The following is a 23,079-nucleotide window of genomic DNA, read 5'->3' as shown; positions in this document are numbered from 1 at the left end:
AATCCACAAATATTTGACATATGTGTATGAGAGGTTTGACATATGTATATGAGAGGTTTGAGATATGTATATGAGAGGTTTGACATGTATATGAGAGGTTTGACATATGTGTATGAGAGGTTTGACATATATATATGAGAGGTTTGACATATGTGTATGAGAGGTTTGACATGTGTGTATGAGAGGTTTGACATATGTATATGAGAGGTTAGACATGTGTATATGAGAGGTTTGAAATATGTGTATGAGGTTTGACATGTGTGTATGAGAGGTTTGACATATGTGTATGAGAGGTTTGGACCAAATGTACATGAGAGGTTTGAAATATGTGTAAGAGAGGTTGTGGTGTGGGGTTGTGTGGGGTTGACATGTGTGTATGAGAGGTTTGACATATATGTATATGAGAGGTTAGACATGTGTATGAGAGGTTTGAATATATGCGGTTAATGAGGTTTGACATATGTACATGAGAGGTTTGAAATATGTATATGAGAGGTTAGACATGTGTATATGAGAGGTTTGAAATATGTGTATGAGAGGTTTGACATGTGTGTATGAGAGGTTTGACATGTGTGTATGAGAGGTTTGACATATGTGTATGAGAGGTTTGAAATATGTATATGAGAGGTTTGACATATGTGTATGAGAGGTTTGACATATGTACATGAGAGGTTTGAAATATGTATATGAGAGGTTTGACATATGTGTATGAGAGGTTTGACATATGTACATGAGAGGTTTGAAATATGTATATGAGAGGTTTGACATATGTGTATGAGAGGTTTGACATATGTGTATGAGAGGTTAGACATGTGTATATGAGAGGTTTGACATATGTGTATGAGAGGTTAGACATGTGTATATGAGAGGTTTGACATATGTATATGAGAGGTTTGACATATGTATATGAGAGGTTTTTACTAGTATATATGAAAGGTAAAGCTTTTCACTAGTATATATGAAAGCTTTTCAGTAGTGTGTATGAGAGCTTTTGAGTAGGTTATATAAGAGGTAAATGTTTTCACTAGTTTATGTGAGAGCTTTTCACTAGTGTTTGAGCAAGGTTTTGAGTATGGTATGTGGAAGAGTTTAATTTCATATGTGCATATGGAAGTTAATTTTGATTTATGTCCCTGGTGGCACCTCATAGTCAGTGCCCGAAACTCCTGCACAACTCCTGCTAACTCCGCTGCTCTTCTATAATAAGGTAAAATATTACGGCCAAGTGTTTAAAAAAGACATAAATGACAACGTACCTTTTGACTTTCTTCTCTTTCATTGATATGGTAGATCTCCCAAAGTCGATCCCCTATCCCACAGGTCGAGACCGCCTAGTGGCTTGGCAAACTTCCATTGTGTTTTGAAGTTTGCAGCAGGTTTTTTCTTGCATGTGTTTTGATATTTGCAGCGCGTTTTTTTCTTGCATGTGTTTTGATATTTGCAACGCGTTTTTTTCTGGCATGTGTTTTGAAGTTTGCAACGCGTTTTTTTCTGGCATGTGTTTTGAAGTTTGCAGCGCGTTTTTTTCTTGCATGTGTTTTGAAGTTTGCAGCACGTTTTTTTCTGGCATGTGTTTTGAAGTTTGCAGCACGTTTTTTTCTGGCATGTGTTTTGATATTTGCAGCGCGTTTTTTTCTTGCATGTGTTTTGATATTTGCTGCGCGTTTTTTTCTTGCATGTGTTTTGATATTTGCAACGCGTTTTTTTCTGGCATGTGTTTTGAAGTTTGCAACGCGTTTTTTTCTGGCATGTGTTTTGAAGTTTGCAGCGCGTTTTTTTCTTGCATGTGTTTTGAAGTTTGCAGCGCGTTTTTTTCTTGCATGTGTTTTGAAAATTGCAGCGTTTCTCTCTTGCATGTGTTTTGAAAATTGCAGCGTTTCTCTCTTGCATGTGTTTTGGGGTTTGCAGCGTGTGTGCTCCGGTCGTTTTTGTTATTGCCGCATTTTTCTCTTGCAGCATTTTACTGTTGGATTTGTTTCGGCGTTTGCAGCAAGTTTGCATGTTTTCGGCCATGTTTTATATGAAACAACACACTGTTGCACATTGTAGATTTGCTCCTTTATAAGAACGAGGTGAGGTTGATATCATTTGTCTTTCCTTGCTATTATATTTTTCTGTAAATAGTAAATGTTTTGGGACAAGAGTTAAAAGTCTTTGGTTAAGTTAAGAATTAAAATGCATAGTTAGTGCTCAGATGCCTTAATATTCATGCTGCTATAGTAATATCACATCGGCACTTGGCCGTGGACGCGCTCCTAAACCAAACAAGTGTTTTCTTGTCAGACTTTGCTTACAATTTCACCACTCTAAAGCCCCATACACACACGTCGCTGCTATTTACTCGCTACTCGCTCACTCGCCTACTCGCCACTCGCTTGGGTGCTTTTGCTGACTTGGTGTGTAGAAGTTGGGTGGCCACTGTTTGGAGAACACTGGGGGAACGTCACCTGTCAATAATCTGTATTCTGCATTTTAATTGGCTACTCGCTTTTACTCGCTTACTCGCGTCGCTCGAAGTTGAAATATGTTCTTCTCGGAATCCGCCCACATCGCATCGCTTGTACTCGCTTGTACTCTCCTCGCCTACTCGCCTCCTCGCCTCGCGTGAACACATAGACATTCTATTGACTTCACTCGCTGAGCGAGTAAATAGCAGCGACGTGTGTGTATGGGGCTTAAAAGGCAAGTCCTGACCACTGTCCAGGGTGCTGATTCTGGGACTGACAGTGACTGCAATCAATGAAGGAAACAAGCTCAGCTGAGCTAATGATACTGCAACACACTCATGAAGAATGCAATTAGGAAAAGTGACTGTTGTTTTACATCTCCAGGTAACAAATGCAACTGTTTTTATGCAGGCACATTTTTCATCAAATGGAACTCAAGAGGAAGCCTTTTAAGCCAGACAAGGTTGAAAACTTGTTCTCTTGTATTCACACTGAGTGAATTTCTAGTGCAGTAGAAAAAAAGCTTTAAGCTGCAAAAAGCATCCAATTCTTTTATTGAGTCGCCATCTTGTCTAAAATGGAGCATCTGGCACAAAAAGCCTGTTTGAGCTCCTTCACTTGCTTGGACAGTTGGCAGTATTGCTAGGGGCAAACATAAAATTGCCAGTGTTGGCTCAGACAGAGAGTGGATTTCCCAGGCACTACATCTGGCCTGCCATGTTTTCAGTGACTTCAGCTGAGGTCAAATCTACATACCACAATGATATGCAGTGGGGGCTACCATGATTACTGACTGATCAACAGCTTTCAAAGCTGGTAGACAGATGCTCCTGTCTGATTCTCTCCGACAGAATAGATCAGGTGGTAGGTGGGAAAGCATGCATCAACTATCCTATATAACGTTCCATACTACTGTAATATCATCAATATAATATTGTCTGATATTTTCGTGTCTGCAAAAATTGACTTGGTAGAACGAAAGGCTAATATATATATATATATATATATATATATATATATATATATATATACATATATATCAAACTTATTTAACTGATGGATTGATGGAAGTAGGAATCAATGCAGAGTTAAGAACACTTGAAATGTAAAATAAATTGGTGTCGCATCTCACATGCCACAAAGCTGAATTCACTTTAATTCAAATCAGTTTCACAAAAAAAGCACCAAATCCCAACAACTATCATCTCAAGGCACTTTGAAGATACAGTCCAAATTAAGCCAATTATAATCTCATTAAATTAAATCATTTAAAATACAAACATGTCCAATTCATAAAATGCCATTTAAAAAAAAGTTGTCTTGCCAGGGAAACCAATAGATTGCATCAATCCATTCAATCCCCTTTTCTAAGCTTGCATGAGAAGACAGTGGATGGGAAAATTCCCTTTTTCAGTCATATCTTTAAGAAAGTTTGGTCATTATGAGAGGAGAAGAATTTTGAATTATTTTCTGGATTTAACAAGCAGCCAATGAAGAAGCTAAAATTCATTGTGTATGATCCATTTTGTTAGTTATCATCAACAACTCTAGCTGAAGCTTTTTGAATCAGCTGAAGGTGTTTCGGAGATTTTTTGCGGACGGTCCAAAAGTTTTTAAGCATCAATCCGAAAAAAGATAATATCTAATTTTGGTAATCTTACAAACCTAGAAACCTGTTTTATATGCGAGTCTTTAGACAGATATAACAAAAATAACTGGTTTCTAGTAGTACTGGAAGCCAAGGTAATGCCATCTAGAGTAACTTCATAGCTAGATAGTGACTCTCTGAAGCACTCAAGTTGAAAGACACCTTTGGTTTAGTCTGGATTTGGAAGCAGAAAATTCTGAACAGTCCTTTTGTGTCTTTAAGACTTAGTCGAACCAACTGATTTGTTTTATCAGACTTCATGGATAGGTATTGCTGAATATCATCTGCATAGCAATTGAAATGTGTGACCTGCTGTATCATAATATCACCTAATGGAAGCATGTACAAAGTGAAAAGCATTGGCCCGAGCACAGAGATGATGAGTAAATCTGGAATGTGAGGAAGTTTCATTTACAAGAAGTTCTTTTAATACTAATAACATCTTCAAGCCTTTGTTATAAAATTATCGCTTGCAACATTGAGATCCAACTGGACAAACAAAGTCCACCATCAGAGGCCAAGATGAGATCATTGTTAACTTTCACCAAAGCCGTTTTAGAGCTATGATTCCTCTCAATCCTGAATGAAACTCTGCAAAGAGATTATTTATGTGCAAATTATCACAAAGTTGAGCTGCAACAATTTTTTTCAAGAACTTTACATCTAAAAGAAAATGTTTTTAAAGGGGACTGGCGACCTGTCCAGGGTGTACCCCGCCTCTCGCCCGATGACCGCTGGGATAGGCTCCTGCCCCCCCGCGACCTGACCGACGGATTAAGCGGGTATAGAAAATGGATGGATGTTTTTAAAGGTCTTAGCTGAGAAATACTCAATGTAGTGCTGATTATGCCTGCAGCTGAATTCCTCAATGTAAGGTTTTTGTTTGCCTCCAGATACTCTAGTGTAGAATTTGTCAAATAATGAGTCAGTGGTGAAGTGAAGAAAGTGAATCACTGATTACGATATGTAATTTCCTTGCTGTTCTGTTTCACTTTGTTCCAATTTGAATATTCATCTAGCTGTTGGGGTTCAAACAGGCTGGTAGATTTGGATCGTTGGTCAGAAAAAAACAACTTAACCTCTGAAAGGTTATTTGGTATCTTTTAATTGTTTCTGTATTCATTTTTTGTCAACTAACTCATTAATCAAAATAGGTCATGAACTATAAGTCACCGAGGAATTAACGATAATTTATTTCAAAGAACTTTTCTGCTTTTTAAATTTCACACAAAAGGGGATATGTCATCCAATCTCTCACATCATCTTCAAATTTCCAAATTAAAATTCATAGCCCCAATATCACACTTAAAAAATGTTTTGATGAGTTTTGTTTTTCAGTTCTAGGTCCTAAAGAAACTACAACTTAGACTGCATCAAAGCATCCCTCATCATTCATTCAGCTTCAAAAGAGGTTTTTCAAAGGAAGCACAGAATAGTCTTATTTAACTCCTCGTGGGAAAAAAGAAGAAGACCATTGAGCTGAATGTTACCTGCATTTGTATGTTCTCAGCTTTGCATTTAGTGTCTCATAGGGTTGGCTGAACTTTATCTACATAGAAATGTGAAATTAGACAAGCTGCCGGTAAGCAAATTTATATGCATATGGGAAAAAATAGCCCACAAAGAATCTATAATTAGGTATACGGAGACATAACCTATACTCCTTGTCCACACTATTGCTAAACATTTTCATCTAGTCCAAATTACTTAAGGTTATCTGTTTAGAGGCCTTATTTCAACAATGTTATTAACTTAAACTCAGGCAATGTTCTTATATTTCATTGGAGAGCATTACAGTGGAATCTGCTTCTAATGTGTTTATTTTTGTAAATAGGGTTTACAAAACAGTGGAAATATCTCTCATTAGAGTGGTGTACCTCTGCAACTTTCAATTAATGGCAAGCAGTATAAAATAAATTGAACTGACAGTCAAAGTTGAACATTGAAATCTTTATTTAGGTGGGATTAATGACTGTATTTCTCAATTTCACTACATAACATGTTAAAGATATACCACATCAAATGGCCACATAATGTATTCCTTATCTGATTCCAGTAGGCATTCAGTAACACTCTACGTGTTGACAAGATTGTGAATGTGGAGATGATTCAGGTAAGGTAACTGAGAGCAACAAATCCTTAATGATAACTGGGATAGGGACTGGGATAGAAAAGGGAAGGGAGGGAATAGTGTAACCCTCACATATAGAATTGAGTCTCTCTGTATGTCAGGTTTCTTTTTCCTCTCAGTTCCTCAGGCTTTAATTAAAAATCTAAAAAAAAAACTGTTATAGGCTGATCTATTTGTATGGTGCATAGAGGAAAGTAAGTTAATGATTTGGACTTTCAAAAGACAGGCTCCTCTTTGTTAATGGGTTAGATGCCGCTTGGACAGCAACACGTTCAGCTCTGTTACCCTAATAAATTGTTGTTGACACTGCCCTCTAGAGATTTGTGATAGTGCATAAGTGATGCAGACCTTAAACAAAAAAGCAGCCTCTCTACACTGTCAGCAGTGAAGAGCATTATTCTGGGAGAATCAGTGGCACTGCATGTACATTATGTTAGAAGCTTGAGTTTATAAATGGGGAGCACCCTTTCCTATTCATGTTACGAAGAACAACTCGTTCAAGTCATTATTCGGTTTGCTGTTGTTACACCTCATTGAAAAGGGTTTAAAAAGGAGTGAATGGACTACCAAACCTTTGTCTTCAAGCAAACAGCTTCCCTGTGGTTCCTGTGAGGTCTTCCTGCTTCAGTGCTGCACAAATCAATACACGTATATGATCTTGATATATTGTGTTGGCTTTGCAGAAAATGGGAAACCAATGGGTTTATTCAATATAATTTATATTTTTGGAGAATAAATGTGGCATGCTGGTGGCTGTCTATTGCCTGGACTTTGACAGTATACTCAGAGGACCATTTCACAAAAGGTTTAAGGTTGCACAAATCCTTTTTAGAGTAAAATAGAGTAGAAAACCAACGCTGGCCTTGTTAAGGTGATGCTTATGGGGACGACATAGCCTCAAGCACCTGTCAAACTTTGACAAGTCTTAGACAGAATGAAATGTCTTTGGTCTCCTCTCTTGTATACTTTTTAAATTATTTTTGGAAATGACAGAAAAAAAGATACACAATAATATTCAAGTATTTACCATAATCAAATAAAACTAGTTTATCTTCATGAGACATAAGATATGCCAAGTGGATGTGTTTGGGGAATGTCACTGTTCTATTTAAACATAAATGTAGGGCATAAGAGTGCAACTGACATTTACAGATAAGTTCTCCTATTTGGTATTTAGCTCTATACCATGAGTGGGACTGAAACATTATCAGAATCCTAAAGTGTGGTGACCATCACAGAAAACATCAGTTTAATGACATATACTTTTACACAACTATAATTCTATCTATAGTCAGTCAGTACAGAGACCCTCTAAGGAAAGAAAAACTAAGTTTCTTTGGTCGAACAAGATTAAACTGGAAACTGCTTTTGAAATGCAGTTGTGTGTGACGCAAGTTGACAAGTGTGACAGGCAGTTAAGAAGGAAGGGAGATGCCCACATGCATGTGAGGTTCTCCATCTGTTTAGATTTTATTTTCAATATTGGAAAAAAAATATTTCATAAACAGGATGATTTTCATACTGTGGTATGCTGTGGAACTGGTTTATTGCTTAGTATGATAGATGCTTTAATGAAAGAAATGATTGCAGCAGGTTTGAACTGAAAGCCTAACCTTAAACAACATAATCTGGTCCATTAAACAGACAGCCTAAATATGAAGTTCAAATTAGTTCTAATGGCTTTAATATTGTTGGAATAAAATCATATCATAAATCTCTCTCTCTCTCTCTCTCTCTCTCTCTCTCAGTCTCTCTCTCTCTCTCTCTCTCTCTCTCTCTATATATATATATATCTATTATATAGATACATCTATATTTATATATATCTATAGATATATATAGAATAGCATATATGTATTTATATCCATAGATATATGTTATTCTTATCTGATTGCTTTGATTACGAGAACCTAAAGTGGACATTAATATGAAACAATTGACAGTGTATCAGATGTATTGATTCACAGTGAGAAGTCAAGGAATTCTGAGTTGAATCACCTTTTCATTTGCAAAATAGACCACATGTTTTTCACGGTTACCAAATCTAGGTTAGATAATCAACCTTAAAATTGATCTGAGAGTAATGATTGATCTAGTTACTGCAAAGCTGGGAACTGTTTTTTTTTTTATGGAATTTTATCCACACAAGTTATGTGTACACAAGGGATATGGTTGTCGTATGCAAACATGTAAGGATAGTTATCGTTTCTTAAAAGAAAAATAAAATCCTACGAAAATAAATCGGTTTAATGGGAGAATTAGAAGGGTCTGAATCCACGGGAGGATTAAGAAAAATTGTGTGAAATAAAAGAGCGGGTGATCAGGAATGACTGTGCGCCTGTCTGGAGGGCGGGAGGAGAGAGAGAGGAGAGAGAAAGGGAAACACGTTTTCATCCAAACCTCTCCGTTTTTCCCAGAGCCTCTCGCTTTGCGGCTCTGTGTTGCTCCCTGTTGTTTAAACTGCGAGACAAAAAGGAAAGAATCACTCTGCTTGTTCTGTAAGCGTATCCCAGTGAGTCTTTTTTTAAATTTGATAGTCGATTTTAGCTGCTCTGAATGCTGCATTCATTGTCAACTTCTCCGATTTCTCCACTTAAGACTTCAGCTGCATCATGAATAGTTTGGAGATTCCTTTCAGTCGTATACCTCTGGAATGGTGGGGATTACACAGCCAAAACCCAGGGAGCATGTAAACGCAGATGGAGTTTGGGAATTATTGCGAAATAAGGGAAAGATGACCGTCTTCTCATTGTGCTTGCTCCTGTGCGCAGATCTGCTGGATTTAGCCGTCGGTAAGTCTGATCCTGTCATGTCATTTTCACGCTGCGAGAACCTCTCGCGGTCCTCCCACCTATACCTGAAATCTAACAAAAGCCAAACTATCAATGAGTTTGGGGATTGATTCATGATAGTGAAACGGGGCTACCAACTGGCCATAAACAGGACAGCCGGGTGGAGGCGATCGGTGCCATGCTTGCTTCATGCCAACTTTCCCCCTCCGCGAAGTCGTGAAGAAGCGAAATCAGTGAATAGTGGTAGGATTCTGTTTAGATTACAAGATATCTGGTGTCGTTGAGCCTAAAAAAATGCAAGAAAGAGTCGTAGCAGCAGGCCTGGTTATGTATTAAGTCTTAATACATCCGCACCGAGTATCACGACCAGTACGCATGACAGCACCTACTTCTGAGCACCACACAACTACACCTACAGATGCTGAGGCGCACGCAGTGATGTTGTCTTTTGCACACCAGAAAGCGGTTATGCCCAATAGATATTAAAGTTGTTGACTTGAAAAACATTAGGCGTGTTGCCTCTTATGCAGATTTCTGTCGGCACGGTCTGCACGGAACAGCGGTGGCATCAGTGTGGCGTGTTTCTTTTTTATCCTCCGTGTCCTACGTGTATAGATACGGGATGAAAACACAATATTTATCTTTTTTCATCAAGCCAAATCCTCAATTTCCTCCTACACATAAGGGGTGTATTGTAAAGAATTATAAAAGCTATGTTTTTCAGCGTTGTCTGATCTAACATTGGGAGTGATTGTGACTGGATTGAGTATGCTGAAGCGCAGTTCAGAGGAAAGCATGTTAAACCTGTTCAAATGATGGCAGGAATTCACACGTTCCACATTTTTGCATTTTCGCACCAAGAGGTTTGGCAAGGACGCTTTCGTTCAGCATGATGATATTTATCATTAAGAGGCTGAATTTCAAGTCAGCCTTTACAAATACTACATTTTCTCTCAAGAAAGCCAAAGGCTCCCTCTCATTCTGCTCGAGCTCACACACAGTGAACTGTGTGTTCGCTCTGTGATGTTTGAAGGACTTCTGAGTTCACCCCTTTCCAAAACATCCGAGCAGTTTACCATGCAAACTAACCTGTTAACCTGTGCTGTAGCCAAGTATGTTTTTGTTTTTCGTGTCTTTATGACCTTCGCTGACAGGATATCATAATGTCAGCTGGGCTCAACATAATGTTAAGCATAAAATGCCTCAGGGACTTTCTACCTTAGAAGATGACCATTCTCAAGAACAAATAGCCTCTATGCTTTGGTTTTATTGCATGTAACAATAAGGTTAAAATGCCGGTGTTAATATTAATTACAATGCAAACAAGCTGTGGAATTTATTATTATATATGATTGTTTCAGCAAGATTTAAGCTGAGGATTAACCCCAAAATTTCACCTTTAATTTTTTGCTTCTACTGGCTTTATTTTGTTACTAAGTACAACACCATCACATATGTGAGCACAGTGGAATGCTGGCAGTTCATGCTTTTTAAATGTTTGAGAAGAGCTGTTGACAATTACACCACTTTCATGTCTATCTTGAACTGTCATACATTTTTCCCCCATCAACTTATGTTTGTATTGTGTCTCATTTTAGACTGAGACTTAGACTGAGTGTAAAATTCTGTAAAATTCTCCTTCTTTAAATTTTTTTTTACTGTTAGTAATTTCTTTTTCAGGAGCATTCTACATATTCACTAGCGTATGCTTTTGTTCTATGTAAGTGGGAAACTTCATCTACATCAGACTTTCTGTGAGTCCAAAAATAGGTAAACCATTCTTCTGCCTTTCAATACACCAAATATTGACTCAGAGGATGCAGCCTCTACCATTAAATTGATCCAGTATACAAGTGGAAAATGGAGAGAGCTCTTCTTGATGAGTCACTTTCATGTATCTGGAATAGGATATCATACCTGAGAAGACTTCTTGAGTTTGTAGTTTGCCGACTCAGACCGGAAACAGCTGGTGAGTCATATCATTTGTCAGGGTAGATCCGATTTAAAAAGTTATTTCCACGCCCTGTATAAAGTGATATGTAAGTGAGCAATACACCTCATGTGAGTGCATGATGTCTTTTGAATTTTAGTTTTTTCATGTTGGTGAAATTTTTTCCAACTTTTACCAATTCCATTCATGTTTTTACTCTTCACATCTTCTTATAACATATCAAACTCGGCAAATTTGTTTTCCTGTCTAATGCAAAAGCAACACAGTGTAAAAATCAAAATTGAATTTGTTATTCTGAATAATGAAACAAAATCTCCCTCAGATAAAATTGGAAAGCATGGATTTGTGACAATGTCTGCCCAGTTCATACTGTTTTTTTATTAGTCTCAAAGATTTTGCCAGTTTAAGCCATTTTTTAATGAATAACCATACCGTGTTTGATCTCATAGTGTAGGATAAGTTCTCTGAGATGACATTGTAAAAAGAAAATCATTTCTACGTCACATACACTGGTGTACTACAAAATATTTAAGTGTTTTGCTGTATACCAGACTGGAAATATGGCAGCTTGCCCTGCTCTGTATGAGGATTGCAAAATCTTGCTGAAATCTGTGGTTGCCTGGCAACTTCACAGTGAGACTAAGATTTTTTTAAATTTGGCAGCTGCTGTCAGTTAGGAATAAAAAACGGATATGCTAAGCCATTTACTAGATGTAGCAATGCAAGAAAGAAAGCAGGAAGACCATTTACATTTGGAACTTTTAACTATAAAAAAGTGAAAAAAGGTGTGGAGAGGGACAAATGTTTTCTGTAGTGTCTCACAGAACGTGCCAGAAAATCACTTGTTTTATCCTCCGTCAAAATTGATATTTTTCGTTTATTCAAGTCCTCACTATAAGATCAGTGTCCTCTGAACAAAGCTCCCAACATGAGCTTTCTTTAAACCATTCTGACATATTAGTTATATTAGCAAAGGAAGGTAATGTTGCAGGATTTGTTTAAAAAATTATGATCGGACCAGTTGTGGTCCAGGTTAATTTCGACCAACCAATCACAATTGGTCACTTCTAATATCAATATATACTTTACTTTTTCATAAGCAGCTCCTCTTTTTTAGAGATTAATTATTATAGCCAACACCGCAGAACCTGGGAAAGAAGAATCATTCATTTGAGTATCAGCTCACACAGATGGGCTGCTTTTCTTTGTGCTTCTGTTTGGCATTCTGTATATTGCATGTGTTTAAATTCAAGGGGTGTGCAGAGTATTTTAATGAATGTATTTTTTTAGATCCCACGTTACTGATCTCAATGAAATTAAATTAGATAAAATGAATTTGTTTCCTATAGGTTGGCACAAGGGAGTATTCGCGTCTGATTTGCGGCACTTGCGTTACAGAGCGTCAGCGATTTCTTTATGAGATAAAAACCTCAAATGAAAGTGTTTAGAAATTGGTATAGATAATTTCCTTTTAAAATCAGCACCTCTCATCCTAAAACACATTTATTTTACCTATTAGGCCAATAACAAAGTTTATTTCATGCTTTTTGGCAATTTCCTGTCAAATCAATTATGGTGCTTATTTTAGATGTTAATGCATGTATTTTTTTCAATGCATTCCCAGTTAGAGTTTTAGTGAATAAAAAAAAAAAAGAATTAAAGACCTGTTTTAATGCCCAGTTCTTGTATAATACAAGCTAAATGGAAATGTGATGTAAACTGCTTAAAAAGCTGCTTGTTCGTTAAAAGAGCTGTGCATGAAAGTACAATGCGCTGATATCAGAAAATGGGACAGGAAGGCTCTAGACGTTAGCTACCAGTATAATCTGGTATATTACAGGGATAAGAAGAAGAAGAATCAGCAGCCTTGTGTTCCCCAGTTGTCAGAGACATGCTAGAGATTATTATAAAATGACTGAGATGGCATTGTCCAGCACACTGTTATTGTAGTTAGAAACACAGAAATTGAGTAAAGGTAGAAACATAACAATTATATCACTGCTACAGGTGGTTGGCTGTAAAATTATGGAGCGAGAATTAAACAAAATGTGACATGAGATAGACTTCCTATCTGAGCCAAGTTAATCTGTTTTTCATTGAATGTGCAAGTTCATTTTAAATCCATCTGTTAAAGGATCAAAATAAAATGTTTTTCCTCACACCGCTGCACTGTAAGTTGGTTTGCAGATGGCATATTATAGCAGTGTTGATAGATTAAACAGGCACCAGATCTGGGTTAGATTTCCAGTACTGTGTGGCTCTCTGCTATTGATAGTTGGTCGTTGACTCACCGGATGTAAGAAGAGTTATGTGCCGGAATATGGGTTATGGTTATGCCACAGTCTAATAATAATCAGGATTTGCAACACAGTGGAGTTCTCAGCAGTTACATAAAGTGATTTTCTGCAGATTTAGAAGCAGATTTTTATTGTTTTGTATTGTGACTGATTGAATTTATACACATTTTTTATTTAAGCAAACAAAAAATACTCTTAGAAGTGTACTTTATTTTGATATAGTTGCAAGTAAAAAAACACTGTTTGATTTTATGTATTGACGTTGTTGCAAGTTACTTGTACAACAAATTCAGACTGCTTTGAAGCAGAGACCATCCCATTTGTTAATAGGCTCTATTCTTTATTCTGCAGACATCTCTGATGCAATAGTGAGTCTGCTATTTCAAACAAAATGAAGTCATTGCAGTCTGTTGAGCAATACAACATTAATTGCTTTCACTTTGCGGCTTAATCAAAAAATACAAGTGCAGGTCACTGCTTTGAATCTCAGGTTGACCTATTTCACTTGCTGAGTGTACTGTGACTGAAGTCAGAGGAATCCTACAATTAAAAGTGGGCTGTAATGTATTGAAAAGCTCCATTGAAAGAAAACAATAATCTGTAATGCAGATCCCATTTACACACTGTAAATAAAATGTGTGTGAGACTACCAATTGTCTCCTTCAGTGATCATCCGCAATTATAACCAAATTTTTTTAGACGCTCCCCTTTAAGTCTGGATCTTTTTTTTCTTTTACCTTGAAATCCCATTTGCTGTAATAAAAGAGCCTTATTAAAACTTGAATGAAGTTGGTGACCTAGAAATGACCGCTTTTGTTGAAGTGCCTCTGCCAGCTTTGTGCATGCGGACTCTGGTACTTAAAATCAAATAGCTTTCACTGAAAAATCCAACTAACCTGAGATTGTCCTTTTGGTTTAATTTGGTCACTGCAAGGCTACATATTTAAAGTTTATTTTCTGATTATTATTACAAGTTTCTCGGGATCTCGCAAAACTTTCTCTGGATTTAAAAAAAAACAAAATTTTTCCTCGTGTCCCCTAGGGGTCTCCGTACTGTACACGATGTATGCAGGTGTAAAATAATAAAATCTTCTGTATTTTGATGTTTGAGAGACTAAAAAAAGGGGGGGGCAGATGAATAATCTAGGATGACTGGACTGCTAAGAAGGTGGCATGGCAAAAAGAGTGCATCGCAAAACAAACCTGTGGACGACTTCAAGCCTCAACCTGACCATACCTGCCTTTTTGTTAGATCAGAAGGAAAGCAGCCGAGATACTGATTATTTGATAAATCAAAGTGGACACTTCAGAGAATGTAAATGCTGCTTTCACTTTAGTGCTGTTAGACCTTAAGGGGTTAGTTTCAAATCCCAAAATTAACCAGTTTATCTAGCATGATGTATAGCTTTGGGTTTTCTAGAGAGGTTCCAAAATCTGCATCTTTAGCCCAGTCTCACCGGAAATTTTGTATTACGCCCATTTGTCCACATGTTGTAGTAACACAATTTGAAGAATGTAACATATCCAGAAGCTGTTGCTATGTAGGGCAGCGTTCATGTGACATGATGGTATTCGTGATGCATAAATAAAGAATGTGAAAGCTGTAATAATACAATATTTTCATAATTGTTTAAAGGAGAACTACGGTATTTTCAACATTAAGCCTCATTTATGAGTCGTCTGCAATGTTTTAGAACCCCCCTCACCGCTTTTGATGTTTACTGCTGTCTCCGGTATTTGCCTAATTTTCATTCTTCTCAACCTGCTTCATAATGGCAAGCATGGTGCGTGTCCAAAAAGGTCCGTAAAAGCACCATAAACGTCCGTTTTCAAAATCATCAACTCACCGGAGTGGTTACTGGTGTGCACTGGTAATCCATATCAAATTTCGTTGCGAAAAGTTGCTTCTGTCGTGTTTTATTTGGCAGCTCGTTCATGCTCGCACTATTTTCTTAGCTGTGGCGGAGTAATATCAACGAACATCCAGTACAAAATGTCAAATAAAACACGACAGAAGCAACTTTTCGCAACGAAATTTGATATGGATTACCAGTGCACACCTGTAACCACAACGGTGAGTTGATTATTTTGAAAACGGACGTTTATGGTGCTTTTACGGACCTTTTTGGACATGCACCATGCTTGCCTTTCTGAAGCAGGTTGAGAAGAAGCAAAATTAGGCAAATACCGGAGACAGCAGTAAACATCAAAAAAGCGGTGAGAGGGGTTCTAAAACATTGCAGACGACTCATAAATAATGAGGCTTAATGTTGAAAATACCGCAGTTCTCCTTTAACTATGTATTTCTTAACGTGTAAAACCAACAATGTACTTTAATTCTAATCCCTGGGCATACTTTAACACCATACCCAAGTGAAGTGAGAGTGTGGTAGAAAAGTAAGGAATCGTTAGTGAGAGGGAAGTAGAAAAGTTCTGTTTAAGACTGTTTAAAACATTGTGCAGGATGAGTCTCTTGCACAAAGACCCATAATTATCACTTTCTCCCATCCCCTCCGACCATCTTAAGTGTTTGTGGGGAACTAAATGCTTGCAAGACATGGAAAGTGGACAGCACCACGGACGGACAGCAGAGAAGGGAAACATAGTCATTGTCCAATTTTAGATCCGCGATCTGTCTTGAGATTGCATCGGCAGCACTGAGGTTTCTGTCAATATATTGTGGTAACTTTTAGGGTTTAGGGCCACTTTGATCAAGGAAGTGTATCCTTTCAGCAAGGATATTGATATTTCTGCATCTCACAGAAATATATTCAGCATGAATACACACACACACGCACATACATGCAGAGTTTGGGTTGTCCTCAGATGAACTGTAGACGGGCAGAACAAGGGCCGCTCTGACTTTTTAAGTTCCAGTAAACAGGTGATCTCTAGTCTTCTCTCGTCTTCATCTCTTCTGTTGTTGTCTGGACAGAAATTGACCTTGTGAGACCCAAATCTTTTAGACTTATTCTGTATCAGCGCCCTTTTTTTTAAAACAGAAAACCATGACAATATAAGTATAGTAAATGCGAATAAACGATTATAGAGAAGGTAGAGAAAACTTGAAATTATGTTCTTATATAGAGGTATTATTATTATTATTTTTACCAGCACATTGTCTGATTTTGGTGGTCTTTGAGAGCATTATTTTTCTTTAGAACTGTTTTTTTTTTAAAGTCACATTATGCTGTTTCACAGGTTTGTATAAACCCATAACACTGTAATCCAACAAAAGCCTTTATGCTTCAAGTTTTTCTGCTGCCTGACTGACATGACTTTTCACTTCCCAGTTATACATGCATTTTGTTGTCATGCTGAGGTTCGGGTGTTGTTGAAAGAAATGCTGGCCTTTAGTTTCTTCAAAGGCAGCTGTCCCAAAAGCGTGGTGCGTGGAAATGTCTTAGAGAGTGATAAGCCACATGTGAGAGAATAGCACATTTCAAAAATCAACATACATGCCAGCTATCTGCTCTTTGTGTAAAAACAAATCATCTTTTTGACATTTTGGATGAGCTTAAGTCTTGTTTTTGCTGTGAACCGTACACAGAAAAAAAAGCCACTTACATCACAATTAGTATCCTCAACTATGCAGTTTGAGTCCAGCATGACTTGTTGCCTTGTAGCCTGAGGGGTTGACCACAGGGTGGATGTCTACCACATTACAAATAATACAAGTGAACTGGTAACCATCATGACAAATCTGTCCTCCCTCAGTGTCACCTCAACACCCTCCGGCATCAAAAATGGTTATGGGCACAATCAAGGAAAATGGGCTGGAAAAATGAACCTTTCTTTGCCTGTGCGGTTCAAATACATTCACATTCTCAAGCATTGGTATTCTAAATGATAAAGCCTGTGATGAAAGAGGCAACTGAATGCTTGAGGCAAGTGAGTTGAATCAGCACAGTAAATTTCCTAACCACCTTTGTGGACCTTCATACTGGGATGTAGCTTGGGTTGTGAGGCTTGCGTGGGAGTTTGAAGCAACTAACGCTGGTTCCCTCAACAGCTTGTGGTTCTCAGAGATAGAAAATAAGAGTAGAGAAGCTACGCTTGGTTCTTGAGACATCTTCATAAAGAATGTATACCTTCATTTGTTGTGCTCAACTGTGAGAAAAATATATTGTCAATTCATGTAAATGTTCCCTTACCAAAAGAAAATTACCAAACTTTTTGTCAAATCTTGTTTTAATACTCAAAATTATTTCTTAAATTAGCAGCCAGCATAACAAGCACAACTTGAAAAGCTTTATGAGAAGTTTTGTCATATTTCCACAATTTCTTTCATGCTCATAAGGATTATGTGATTTTGCTTTTCCTGTTCTAATATGGCTGCTGAGTAATAACAATTGCTACTGTGTCAAAACATAAGTCTAGTAATGAAAAAAAGTTTGAACTGCCTTGTACCTAACATTTACCTCTGCAGTAATAGTTAAATACGAGAGAGATGAAACCTCTAAGATAAAACACTGCTGTGTACAGAGGATTTTTCACATTGTTACATTTTCATTCCTGGAAGTTTTTCTTTTGGCTATAGAAATGAGTATTTTTGGAGGAGCACAAAGATGTGAAATTACTCAAAGTCACTCTGACCTCGTCTTGAATAGAATCCGGGCAAATGGAAATAATCTTGGCAAAGTGTGTGTGTGTAATTTATATATAAATTATATATTATTTTCCTTAATATATATATATATATGTATATATATATATATATATATATATATATATACATATACACATATATATTATTTTTCTTTATATCTGACTAAGGCCCATAATTGAATTTCATATATGTAAGCTTTCACCTTCAACAAATATATAAATGTTTTTTTTTACAGGAAAACTTGTATTCACAAAAAAGATTTTCACAAAAAGATGGTAAAGGAAGGGGGAAAGGCTCTAATCTGTACATTGATGTCACTCTGGATGGGCTGATGCTATGCAGATGGGAGTAAGGATGGATTCTGTGGGCTATGTGTTTTATGACAACAGATTATTTTCTTTTATGCATCTGGCATCCTTTACATGAGCCTCAGAAAGACTCTTTTTCTATCTCCCTGAGGAAACCATGCCTAGATTTTATATAAAAAGACTAGTAAAGTCATTAATCTGCAGTCACAGGAGCAGATATTAGTGAAGTTTCACAAAGTCCGTTTGTGATAGGACAAGTGTCACTGTTCATCCGATAACATCTGTCGTTCATGATATCATTTGTCCACAAACGTTTGATCCGCTGCATAACGTCTCATGCGAGTTCAGAGAATTAATCTCCTGAACATGACATGAATTGCACAATAAAAGTAACTGTGGTTGCATATGCATCATAGTCAGGCTTTAAGGGTAATTACTCAAATGTTTTGGTTTCTTGCTCCATCATTCTGAATTTTAATTCAAAGGAAAAATTATCTAATTTATTCTTGCTTTATAAAACTGTCAATTTTAATTTAGCTTTAGTTGAAAGTGTGGCGTATGCCGGCTACCTGGTAACTCTTACTCTCAGGAAGGTGGAATAAAATACTCTGTGGGAGCAGCTGTAATGACTTGCCACTTTTGGTTTCTTGTGCTGCTGTTATACTTGATAGAATTAACATATATAAAATTACTTAATATAAAGTGTAGCTTTTTCTGCTTGCTATCAGTTGAGGGATGTCAGCATGAAACCCTAAGCTGTTTGCATTTCTAAGCACTGGTGCTTTTCCTTCACCCCGTTATCTTTGCAGAGTCATTGATTGTTTCAGGTTTTCTTTTACTTTCTTATGGCCATTACTCAGTAAGTTACTTGAAACCCAAGTTCCCACTATATTTATTCTTACAAAGCTTTCCTCTGATGAAAAAAGATAATTTTCAACTGAAGTGTGACTGCTAGTAAGTGGAGGGCTCCTTTTGTGTTGCAAAAAGTGCAAGGCACTATTTTTTTCTTTGTAAAACATAAAAAACGAAAACATTAGATTCTGCTGTGCTTGCAGTGTTATGGGGCATAGATAGGGAGAATATCTAGTTGTGCAACTTTTACCTTGAACAGGGATTTCAGAGCAGTATCAGAGCTCACAAATTGTAACCACAAATGCATTATAGCCCATAATGTTGTTTTATACTGCAAAAGGAGGGAGTGTGTATAAGAAGATTTACTATTATGCAAAAAAGAAAGTTCACCCTCTTTCAGTTATAAGGTTTTAGGTATTAAGACATGAAAAAAAATAAAGAAATCTCGGAATGAGATGTATTCATCCTCAGATTAACAGCAGATAATATATTACAAACTGTCATTACTTATTTACAAAAATTGGGTCAAAATGCAGAAACAGCATGTAGAAAACTAAGTACACCCTTACTGCTTTCATGGGAATTAAGAGGGAAAGAAGCAGCCAGGTGCTGCTAATCAAATGTACTTGATTGACTGATCATCTGCAAATGTGAGCGCCTCAAGTGAAACAGAAGTTTTGTCAGTTTATTGGACTGGAGCATCCAGGTGTATGTTAACACAATGTTATGGGGGGGAGACATAAGCAATTGTTGTGCCCTTCAATGTAGGAAGGGTCATATGGTCATTACCAAACAATTTTGAGTCTATCAAACTACGGTGAGAAAGATTATTCAAAAGTGGAAAACATTTAAGACATTTGCCAGTCTTCCCAGGAGTTTATATCGCAGCAAGTTCACTCCAAGGTCAGAACATATAAAAGCAAAAGCAAAGCAAAAAACAGGTATGGCTTGTTTGGAGGGGTTGCCAGGAAAAAGCCCAAAGGTTTGTAAAATTGCACAAAACTTTTAGATAGTTTTCCTCAGAGCAGACAAGAACAAAGTGTTTGGCCATAACACACAGCTTGGTGTGTATTTGGTGTAAAGCAAACACACACTGACAGTTGTAGTGGAGGGCTGATGGTCTGTAGCCTACACTTTGTTGTCATTGAGTTCACCATGAACTCCTCTGTATACCAAAGTATTCTAGAGTCAAATGTGGAAACATCTGTCAAACAGATAAGGCTTTGCTGAAACTGGGTCATCAACAGGACAATGATCCCGAGCACGGCATCAAATCTACAACATAAAGGCTGAAAAAGAAATTAATCAAAGTGTTGCAATGCTCCAGTCAAAGTTCAGCCCTCAACCTGATTGAAATGCTGTGCTGAGACCTTAAGGTGTATAAATAAATGTTTTCAAACATCAAGGAAACAAGAACATGAAGAAGAGAGAAGCAAAGTTTCTCTGCAGCAGGGCCGGGGTGGGCCATTTTCTCAGTCCAGGAATTTAATTCAAATTCAGGCCACTCTGATATGGAGGAGGAATTTGAGTCCATGAAAAAAGATAAAACAAACAAAAAACATTCGTGTTCAGTCCGAAATGGATAGAAATCAACAAGAAAACAGATTCTTCCTTTCACATCAAAGCGTCGTGCCCGCGCGGTGTCCGGATAAGTGCTCATTGCAACTTGAAAATAGAACAGTCTATTCCCTGCACGGGCTAGAGCGGGCTCAGCTCACATTATAATAAATGGGAGGGGAAGGCTTGAACATGAAACATGATGCTGATTCCCGCGGATAGAACGCGCGTGCAGACTCTCCAGTAATTAAAAAAGGCAACTAAACACCCCAACGTGTTCGCGCTGCCCCTTTCCTGCCATACTGCCCCTGTCCCTGCGCACGCGAACCATGTACAATATTTGCATACAGCCCTTCTAAATAATTATATTTATTTTAATTGCATGTTTGAGATGCATTTAATAACAAATATCAAACAACAAATGTGATCGCCCCTATTTAATATTGCGTTAGTAACCACATGTGCGCGCCTGTGGGAATGCAGGCTACAGTTGATGAGGAGATAAAGCGTGATAAAGCGTTAATTGTTCATTAGAACTGGAATGTAAAGAAAGTGTTCGGATCTTCTTTGAATATAGGAATACACTTCTAAATCATATAAATTGTGAGATTTTACATATTTAACAACAAAAGCTGTCAGATGACAGTTGAGTTGACATTGCAAAACGTTTGCCACGTTATAGCCTATTTGATCAAATTCACAACCAGGCCTATTATCCATATCTCTCAGTAACCTACCAGCTTGTCTTGAGAAGATATCTGTCAATTTGGCTGCCACCTCCTGTCTTTTTTTGAGCTTAGCCCTCTCTGTTCCACCTGGCCTCTTTTTACCCTCCATCACTGACGCGCTCTGTGTCGCGCCATTGTTATTTAAAAGACGAGCCATGGGCCAAACCATCTGAAACATTTGGGAGGAGAGAATTCCCTTACATGGTAAAACCTATTTAATCTGCTGTGATGCAGCAGGCGGCTGCGCTGCAATGGTGAATTTATGCAGACTACAGTTGAATTGATATTAATGCAAGAATAAGATAAGAGACAAAAATTAGTTACAACTATTTTCCCCATGGGCCAAGCAGCCTAGGTCGATGGTTTGGGCCGGGATAGGTCCCGGATAATACCAATGCCAAACCGGCATTGCTCTGCAGTGATGTGAGAGACTGTCAAAGTCACACAAAAGGGAACTGTTTCAGGTTGTTGTTGCACAATGCTTCTCAATTTTGACTTTTTTTTGGTTAGAAAAATAATGACAGTGTAGTATGAGACGAGTTAAGGATGCTGCAGGGATATCAGGAAGGCATAATTATTATTTTCACCAAGACATGGCTGCAGAAACAACTCTTAACACCTCTCTACCCAGCTTTAGGACTACATGAGCAGACAAACACTGCAGACACAGAGGTAGCAGGGAAGGAGGATTGCGCTGCTTGTCAACAACAGATGGTGTAATCCTGAACATGTCAAGGAGCGTGTCTGCACCCAGGTTGTTGAGCTGTGGGCTATGAGTTCCTGTCCATATTGTGTACTGAGGGAGTTCCCTTTGTTACCTGCTGATGCCGTGTGCACTCCTCGGCTAAGTTGCTGCCAAGCTACAAAATCAACACCCCACTTTATTCATGGAGATCTCCGGAGATTTCAACCACACATCCCTCTGCTGTACTTCAACTTTTTAATTATGTGTCTGCTGATTTTTATGTTATTTGACGTTATTATTTTTTAAAATCTATATATAACACGGGTATATTTTATAATTACACAGCATACATATAATTTCCATTTTTCCCTATGGGCATTAATTAAGCATGATTGAATTGAACTGAACTAAATGTGTGTATATGTATATATATATATATATATATATATATATATATATATATATATATATATATATCCCTAAGGTTTTGTTCTTTACAAACATCACTGTGTGGAGAAACATCTGTCTCTAATAACTGAGATTCCCATTACATGCAGCCATGGCTTGGAGACATTGAGGTAACATGTATCCCTGTTTTCTAGAAAAATGTAAAATGCAAAAGTATTGCTCTTGTGACTTTCATCCGTTACATCAATGCCTTTCCCAAAACAGCCGAGGTTTACAGCTAAAATGGCATGATTACCTTAACTTCTCGTCTTGATGCCACTGAATTTACAGACATTCGGTACAATTCAGACTGCAATTTGGTAAAAGTGTAAATTTGATCAAATTTAGATCAATTATATATACTAGTGGGTTGATGTACTCCATTATTCCAGTTATTGAGTAGTTAATAAATTGATAGCATTCTAGCAGTCACATCTGTGTGATCTTGTGTCATTTAAACATTTTGTTTATTACTATTTTATCATTAATGTTAATATTTTACTGAGGCTTACTACCTTGGCAGTCATCTACTGCATTAGTGTGATTTAAAAAAAAAAGGAAATATGCCGCTTTGGAGGCATCTTTCATAAAAAAGTTGTCCAATACCATTGATTTTTGTCTTGGATA

The 23,079-nt window shown here is 37.4% G+C and overlaps 1 protein-coding gene across 3 annotated transcripts in view; it reads left to right on the top strand.

Moving 5' to 3' along the window:
• Nucleotides 1–8,643: 8,643 nt before the first annotated feature.
• Nucleotides 8,644–23,079, top strand: part of igsf21a (immunoglobin superfamily, member 21a) — a 183,298-nt gene continuing 168,862 nt past the window's right edge. For 2 of the 3 annotated variants that reach the window (XM_075461709.1, XM_075461707.1), the window contains exon 1: nucleotides 8,644–9,018. In XM_075461709.1, the coding sequence (XP_075317824.1) occupies nucleotides 8,880–9,018 (139 nt within the window). In that variant the 5' untranslated portion in view covers nucleotides 8,644–8,879. The remainder of the gene's footprint in view (nucleotides 9,019–23,079) is intronic. The other variant, XM_075461708.1, reaches the window with a different exon arrangement.

This window comes from Odontesthes bonariensis, chromosome 3 (genome assembly GCF_027942865.1).
Source record: "Odontesthes bonariensis isolate fOdoBon6 chromosome 3, fOdoBon6.hap1, whole genome shotgun sequence".
Lineage (NCBI taxonomy): Eukaryota > Metazoa > Chordata > Actinopteri > Atheriniformes > Atherinopsidae > Odontesthes > Odontesthes bonariensis.
This window is presented reverse-complemented; position numbering and strand designations above follow the sequence as displayed.